At 33.7% G+C, this 8,297-nt stretch overlaps 1 protein-coding gene across 1 annotated transcript; it reads left to right on the top strand.

The window, feature by feature from the left end:
- The first annotated feature begins 2,858 nt into the window (after positions 1-2,858).
- Positions 2,859-8,017, top strand: LOC115966433 (ankyrin repeat-containing protein ITN1-like). Its single transcript, XM_031085669.1, has 3 exons — positions 2,859-3,243; positions 3,546-3,695; positions 7,842-8,017. Exons 1-3 carry the CDS (start codon positions 2,859-2,861, stop codon positions 8,015-8,017), a joined length of 711 nt encoding a protein of 236 aa, XP_030941529.1.
- Positions 8,018-8,297: the final 280 nt, after the last annotated feature.

Genomic DNA, 8,297 nt, shown 5'->3' on the forward strand with positions numbered 1-8,297 from the left:
GTTTAGAAGCCTTGCTAGTACTTACAAAGGTTAGGCTATTTTTTAAGTGCTAGTGTTGTAAGTCTTGTTTTCCCACTCCCTCCTTCCCCATTCCCTATGTTTTTTGTCTATATATAAATATATATATTTAAAAAGAATAGTAAATTACATCTAATTAACATGAAAATTAACATATATGTTAAGAACATATAAAACATGTAATCCAACAATAGTTTTTAGACTTGAACTGTTTAAAAAATTGCAAAAGAGAGAGGTTTAAGATTTTCGAGGTTGGATTGAGGTTGAACTGAGGTCAAACCGTGATAGCGTAATAATTAAAATAAAATTTCTTTTAAATATAAACAAATATATCAAATTAGTTAAAATTGAAAATTTGACTAATAGTCCAAATAAATATAAAAATCTCTCTTGCAAATGTATTTTTCATATCATAACTTTCATATCATAAACAAAAAAAATTTTAAATTTTAAACAAACAAAATTAAATATTGAGTTTTTATTTGAGAAAAAAGTATGATAGTCTTAAAATTTTAACTCATTATTATATTTTGTTCTCCTAGCTAGTATATTTGTTTCTAATCAAAGAGTCTCAAGTTTCAAAAATGTGTTGGCAGCATATCCTCCACGCAAAGTGCTTCAAAGTTGGCCTTTTTAAGATAAAAATAGTTCAAAACTTCTCTTCACTTTCTTTCTTTGAAAGTTTCAGATGCAATGCCTGTGAGCTTTTGTTCTTTTCTTCACTTGAGCATCCTCCGCCGTGCTTGTGAATTTTTGTTCTTTTCTTCCTTCTTCCCTTTTTTTTTTCAACAACTTCTTTCATGTTTTCTATCTCATTTTGCTCTCTCTTGTCTATCATTTGAAAAAAAAAAAAAAAAAAATCCAAAATTTACGGAGAGAGACACAAAATAGAAGATTTGAGAGAGGAAAGAGAAAGAATGAAAAGACTAAAAGAGAGATGCAAGAAAGAGGAGGTTCTGTAATTGTTTTTTTTTTTTTTTTTTTTTAGGCTCTAATTTGAACTGTGAGAACCGTCCACACTTTTATGCTTTTTATGCATAGAACGATTCCTAGGGTTAAAAGAATCATACTGATGAGAGATTCATGGTTAATTGGGTTGGATTATATGGTTTAGTCCAGTCTGAAAACCATGAATCCAACAGTGAGATTTTTAAAATATGAATTCAATAATAAGTTATTAAGTGATGTAAATTTGTTAGAGTTATACTAAGTGTAATTTGAACTCATATATTTATTTATTTATTTATTTATACATTGATAGTTGGGGGTAAGAGATTTTAACCTTAGATATTTTCGTTGAAAACACCATGAGATGTAATTTGAACTACAAAACTCTTGGCAAGAGACACACTGCAAATTTGTTTAGTTAGGGATGAAAAAGTGAGAAAATAAAATATGAAATGGGGGTGGAAAAGTGGGAGTATAAAAGAAATTTTAGTTTTCTCTTATGTATTTGGCATTGTTTTCAGGCCCGAACCATTCTATGAACCAGAAAAGGGAGATGTTCAAGGTTTTTAAGGTTGAACTGAGATTGAATCAAGGTCAAACTGTGACGATGTTATAATTAATTTAATAATTACAAGTGAGTTTGAGCCCACACATAAGGAGGAGTATTAGAATTATGTTGTTAAATAATTAAATTTACCATTTCTTAACCACAACTTTTTTAAGGTATGTTTGGTTGAGGTGAAAAGTGGGAGGATAGAAAATAAAATAGAGAAAAGTGGGGAAAAAAATAATAGAAGTGACTATTTGGTTGAGGAGGGAATATGGGAGTGATTTTAGCAAGGCCCAAGAGTTTTCTCTCCTGACCCACCAAAACATAACCTGCCCAAATTTAGGAGAAAAAAAAAAAAAAAAAGGAGGAGAAAAGGGAACCAAATCTTTGAAAAAAATAAAAAATAAAAAAAAAATCCTTTTAAACACATTTCTTTGTTCTTTTTATTTTCATCATTTCCCTGTTTTTGGTTTTTATTTTGGTCTGCTTCTTATGCTACTTTTTTTTTTTTTTCGTTCTTTTTGCTGTGTGTCCAGTGTGTTAATCCTTTTTCTGTTTTTGTCTTTTACTTATCATTCTTTTTTTTTTTTGTCATTCTTTTTTTTCTTATATGTTTTGGTTAGTGTGTTCATTTCTTTTTTATTTTTATTTTTTCAATGAAGTGCTCATTAATAATGTTTTTTTTTAAAAAAAAAAAAAAAAAATCTAATTGGAGTATTTGAGTAAATTTATTACAAAGCATATTTTCTATCGTCCCTTTTTTTTTTTTTTTTTTCAATTAAACATAAATGTTTTCCATCTTTTTGCTTTTCTACCCCTCCAATCAAACATAAATAAGGCAAATTAAAATCTCTTATTTCCTCCCACTTTTTCACCCATTCTTAATTTTCTATTTTCTCACTTTTCCATTTTTCTACCTAAATGGATCCCTTTAAAAATCAGTAATTTAACACTTTGCAGGAAGAATGATTTTGGTCTCCACAAGTTTCCTTCTTCACTAGTTATTTCCTTTTTTCCGTATAATTAATACATACAAAAATGTTATATGATACTGATATGTAAAGTTTATAGTTAGAAGAAATCTTATAAGACGTTTCTCAAAAAAAAAAAAAAATCTTATAAGACGTTTTAGTTCTTATAGCTTCTTAGCATATAAATGGGCTCTTCTATAAAAAAAGGGTATGATTTATCACCAAAACATTCTCATTAATCCATATGCTGCTTCAAAAAAATTCCAGGGCAAAAACGATTTCAATACCTTAACTCGTGTGTCCTCCTATATCAAGCTGCTTTTAAAGGTAATTGGAAAGAGGCTAAGGCTCCACTTGATCTATATCCTCATATGGTTCGAGATCCCATAACAGAAGGGGGAGACACAGCTCTGCACATTGCAGCTGCTACGAATCACCCCAACTTCGTAAGAGAACTGCTGAAATTGATGAAAAAGGAAGAATTAGAAATTAAAAACAAATATGGACAAACAGCGCTTTACTTGGCTGCGGCATCAGGAAATGTGATAATTGCAGAGGAGATGGTGGAAAAGAATAATAAACTAACTTTGACCCACATAGAATCAGGAAAAAGGAAATTTACACCACTTCACATAGCTGCTCTGCTGGGACATAGAGAAATGGTGTCGTTTCTATTCGCGGAGACTTCTTTTGAATATTTGTCTCCTGAAGAACGCATTGAGCTTCTTGTTGCTACTATTTCAAATGATTTGTTTGGTATGTCCCATCTCTCAATGATTGTGAGTTTAAGCCAATTAATTTACAATGCCATTGCATCGTTTGATGTCCTTAGAGAAATTTTGATTGGGCATGAATAATATATAATAGAAATTTCACAAGACTGATCAATAATTTTATAATATTGTGGCAGAACTTTAACAATTGTAGTTTTACGCAGTCAGACAAGTTGCGTAGAACTACCATCTATTTCGCAATTAATATTAGTAACCAAATTAGGATTTTTTTTTTTTTTTTAACCCGCCTTTGGCAATGATTAGATGTGCTCTTTTTATGGGCAGATATAGCATTGAGAATTATGAAAATGGATGTACAATTAGCAATCGCCAAGGATATATATGGAAAGACTGCATTGTATGAATTGGCTAGGAAACCATTTGCAATTGGCAGCAAAAGTCAGCTATCAGTTTCAAAACGATGCTTATACTCCTGTAAGTTTACTTCCAACAATAATTTTGGTTTTTTTCTTTTTCTTTTTTTTTTTTTTTTTTTTTTTTTTTTTTTTTTTTTTTTTTTTTTTTTTTGTTTTTTGTTTTTTTTGTTTTTTGAGATAGTTTTGGTGTGTTGGGACAAGGGAATATTGAATTGTTGTAATAAATTTTCACCCCAGTTGGGCCATCTAACCTGCGAAGAATCAAACTTAACTTTGATTAAGATTTAGACCCCACGTATTAATTATGGTTTAGTCAATTTTAGGCTATCAATCTAATTAGGTCCATTTGTTAATATGATTAACCAATTGACATCAGTATAGTCAGTTTTGTACCATAGCAGTCAATATGGCCGATATTTTCTGTACCGGTGGCTAGAACGGTACAAAAACGTCCTTACTCCATATCGGTTTAAATACCGATAGTACCGGAAGTGTTTTGACTGTATCGTCCGAAATACCGGATTTCGGCCAGAAAATGGATACTGGTCCGAAACAGAAACGCAAATTTCTTTGTAATTTTTCACTCACCTAAGATAATTTCTCTACAAATTTCATGATCTGATGCATCTTTTCACGTATCTCGATCTCTTTTCTGCTTAGCTTTCCACTTTTCTTCATGGTCCCTGCAACGTCTATGTACCTTTGATGTTCTTCTTCTTCGGTTTTTTTTTTTTTAATTTTATTTTTTATGTCTTTACTGTTTCTCAAATATTTTGAGTTTTGCTTTGGGTGCCCATGTGATGACTGACCAAAGGTAAGGAGATGACTTGATTTTTGAAATTTGAAATGAGATAAGACTCAGTGGAGGTAAACATGTGAAGGAGATAAAATCAAGATAAAAATAAAGAAATATAAATTGTAAAAGTAAAAGAGGATGAGTGGAGGTGAAAAAAAGGTGAGTTATTAACAATTTGTTGGCAGATGATAGTTGAAAATTGAGATACGTGTACCAAAACAAAAATAAAAATGTTATATTCACAATATTTTTACAACATTTTCACAACAGATTTTAAGTTTTAGGTTGTTATTATTTTCTAAAAAGTATTTAGTTTATATATATATATATATATATATATGAAATATATAAAATAGCGGTAAACCTGAAATGGTACATTAGTATTGACCAGTACCGAAATATATTGTTCCACTAGCCAAATCGGTACAACCTTCATTATGAGATTGACTTCCTTGATTGACATAAGTATGGATAACATAATAATATAAACAATCTCCCACACAATCAAGATACAACTACAATTAATACACCTGGGCAGCAGTCTGGACAACAACTTTTGACTCTTAATCTTAAGGCACTATTATAAGACACTTTTGCTCATGCTTTGCCAACCTAAAAAATTAAACATTACAGTTATTTTTGGTTTTTTTGCTAAGTTTGTCATTGAATTACATTGTATTTTCGTCTTTCAATATTTTGAAAATATAAAAATTATATATATATATATCTCGTAATTATCGTTTCTAGAAAATAATTTTAATTTCAAAAATTTTTTTTTAACTTTAAAACAATATACAAAAGATAGGTGTAAGGTTGAATTTAATCAGCCATCTTGTTAGTTTTATTCCGTGCCAAATTTGCTTGTATTTCAGCAATTAGTAACCCTGTATTTAGGTGGGATTGTTTTAAGGGTAGTGAGTGAGATAGTGTGATGAAATGCTTAAGAGCGTGCAAGAAAAACAAAAACTCGCGATTGGATCTCGCGAGTGACTTGCGGCTGCAAGCCGCCAAAAGATGCACACGTGCCAAGCATGCTAGAAGTTGAAGTGTCATGCTAGTTGGAGCACTACAGAACAAAATAGGACAATTGGCCATTCTGTTATCTTGCGGTTGGATCTCGCGACCCAGTTAAGCCGCGAGGCCAAGTCTCGAGCCAACCTTGTTTTGAAAAACCTGACTCTTCACATTCCATTCTCAACCCAGTATAAATACCCCTTATACCCATGAAAGAAAGAGGGCTTCCAGAGAGAATTTTGAGAGAGAAAGTTTAGAGTAAAACAAGATTGATTTATCCACAATCTTCACATAAGAGACTCTTCAAATTCCTCAACTTTCTTCCTCTCCATTGTTAAATCTTTAAGAGGCCTTTTACCAAAACATTTTCTCACCATATCCATTACTGTGAGAGAGTTGTTTGGTGTTCTGGGAAGTAGTTAGGAAGGAACCAATTTATATTGGTTGATGCTATGGTCAAGTAGCGGAATCCAAGAAGTTAGAAAAGAAATAGGTTCGGTGTACCTTGTTGGAGCAAGCAGCTTGAAGGGTTTAAGGTACACTGGGTAGATTAGGTTTGGAGGGTCTATTGCTGTTCATGTATCCCAACTACATTTTCTAGTGGATTACTAACCATTTGGAGGGCGGTGGAGAGGTTTTACGCTGAGGGCTTCGGTTTCCTCTTCGATAACACATCGTGTGTTGTCGTTGTGTTTGCATCTTCCTTCCCTTAATCTTTGCCTTTTATTTTCAGCTGTGGATGTGATTTTAATTGGCTTAGATTGTTTACCAATTCTGTTTATAGCTTGTGTTCATTTTCCGCACACTAGTTGTTTGTCATATAGCTTGAATTGGTTATTTTGTAATTAGGGGTTCTAAACGTTCAAGGGTGTTTTATACACTATTTGAACTTTAAAATGGTATCAGAGCGGGTACACTTTTAGTAGTTTCATTACCATAGTGTGATCCTGGACCCCTTATTGAGATGGATCGGTCTCAATCCCTAAATGCACCTCCATATTTTGATGGTAGTAATTATGCTTTTTGGAAGGTTCGCATGAGAGCATTTTTATGCTCCATTGATGAATCAGTTTGGGATATCGTTGATATAAGTTGGACCAGGCTTGAGGAAGCCAAATCCACATGGGATAAGGCAGCACTCGCCGCATCTAATGCTAACAGTAAAGCACTTAATGCAATTTTCTGTGGTGTGTCTCCAGATGAGTTTCACAGGATTTCTCACATTACCATTGCCAAAGAAGCATGCTAGATAATGGAGACTACCTACAAAGGCACAAAGAAAGTGAAAGACACCAAGCTACAGATGCTAACCACTCGGTTTGAGGAGCTGAAAATGAGTGAGGATGAGTCCTTTGACTCTTTCTATACTAAGCTGAATGAGGTGGTTGTCAGCAAGTTCAATTTGGGAGAGAAAACAGAGGATTCTAAAATAGTAAGGAAGATCCTTCGATTATTGCCGGGAAGCTTTCGTGCCAAAGTTATAGCGATTGAAGAGAGTAAGGACCTTGATGACATCAAAATCCAAGAGCTAGTTGGTTCTCTTCAAACTTATGAAATGTCGCTGCCCAATCAACGGAAGAGAAAATCTCTTGATCTCAAGACCATTAATGAAAAGTTGGAAGTCCATGACTCATCGGACGAAGATGTGGTTGACAAAGATGTTGCATACCTTGTAAAAAATTTCCGAAAATTCTTGAAATTCAAGAATAATGGAAAATTTGGTGATAAAGGGAAACTCCAAAGTTTAGGAAGGGAGAAAAGGGAATTCAAAAAGAAAGATGGAAAAGAATCCCAATTTACACAAGGTGTCACTTGTTTTGAATGTAACAGGCATGGACACTTTAAGAAAGAATGTCCGAATTATTTGAAATCGAAAGAAAAGGTATATGCCACGACACTGATTGACTCGGATTCATCCAACTCAGATTCTGAGGAATGCTGTGACGGAGAAGGAAATTATTTTGCTTTTATGACTATTGCCCATGTTAAGTCTTCAGACGAGTTGAATTTGCTTGTACGAGAACTTGAAGAAACTTGAAGAACATAGTGATGAAGAATCATTGGGAGTTGTTGAAGAATCAGATGCTGAAGAAGATGAAAGCATAACCAATCTTCAAAAAAATTATAACTCACTCCTGGAAAAGTCGGGTGAGTACACAAAGGTGGCCAAGGCAGCTGTGAGAAAGATGAAGAAGGCAGAGGAGGACTATAAAAGTCTCCTAATTCACTATAAGAAGGTCAAATGTGAGATAGAAACACTGAATGGTGAGCTGTTAGAAGTCTACACAAAAGTGAGATTTCTTGAGTAAGAGGTTATGCAAGCAAATGCTAAGATAGAGAAGGTCACCACGAAGAACCTAGATGATGTTATTTCATCTCAAAAGAACTTTTCAGATAAATCCGGGTTGGAATATACAGGAGGGATTAGCTCATCTGGCAATATCACTAAAGAAGTGAAGTTTATAAAGGCCAAAAAGTCAGTTGAAGTTGGCCTTACTGCTGAGAAGCCCAAGATAGAGGAGAAGAGGAATGTGGAGAAACAACAGATGGTGAACAACCCCCGTAATTAATCTGTGGGCAGGTCTGAATCCCGAGCCAAGTCTCGTCCACGATCACAAAGAGGTCCTAGGTCGAACTATGTGTGTCATCACTGCGGACTTCAAGGGCATACTCGGCCAAATTGTCAAACGCTGAGAGCAATGAATAATACAACTACTCCAAGGTCACGAGGACCTAGAAATGATAGGAGAAATTGGGTTGGTGAACCATCAAGAGATCAAAGTGGTGATCCCGGAATGATGGACATGATGAAGATGATTGGCGCTTTCACCAACTGCTTGGAAAGCTTCA

The sequence above is a fragment of the Quercus lobata genome, chromosome 11 (genome assembly GCF_001633185.2).
Source record: "Quercus lobata isolate SW786 chromosome 11, ValleyOak3.0 Primary Assembly, whole genome shotgun sequence".
In the NCBI taxonomy this organism is placed as follows: domain Eukaryota; kingdom Viridiplantae; phylum Streptophyta; class Magnoliopsida; order Fagales; family Fagaceae; genus Quercus; species Quercus lobata.

Coding starts and splice junctions, on each gene's coding strand:
- LOC115966433 (XM_031085669.1), top strand. CDS start 2,859: ATGGTTCGAGATCCCATAACAGAAGGGGGAGACACAGCTCTGCACATT. Junction 3,244..3,545: donor TATTTCAAATGATTTGTTTG/GTATGTCCCATC, acceptor TTTTATGGGCAG/ATATAGCATTGAGAATTATG. Junction 3,696..7,841: donor AAAACGATGCTTATACTCCT/GTAAGTTTACTT, acceptor AGAACTTTTCAG/ATAAATCCGGGTTGGAATAT.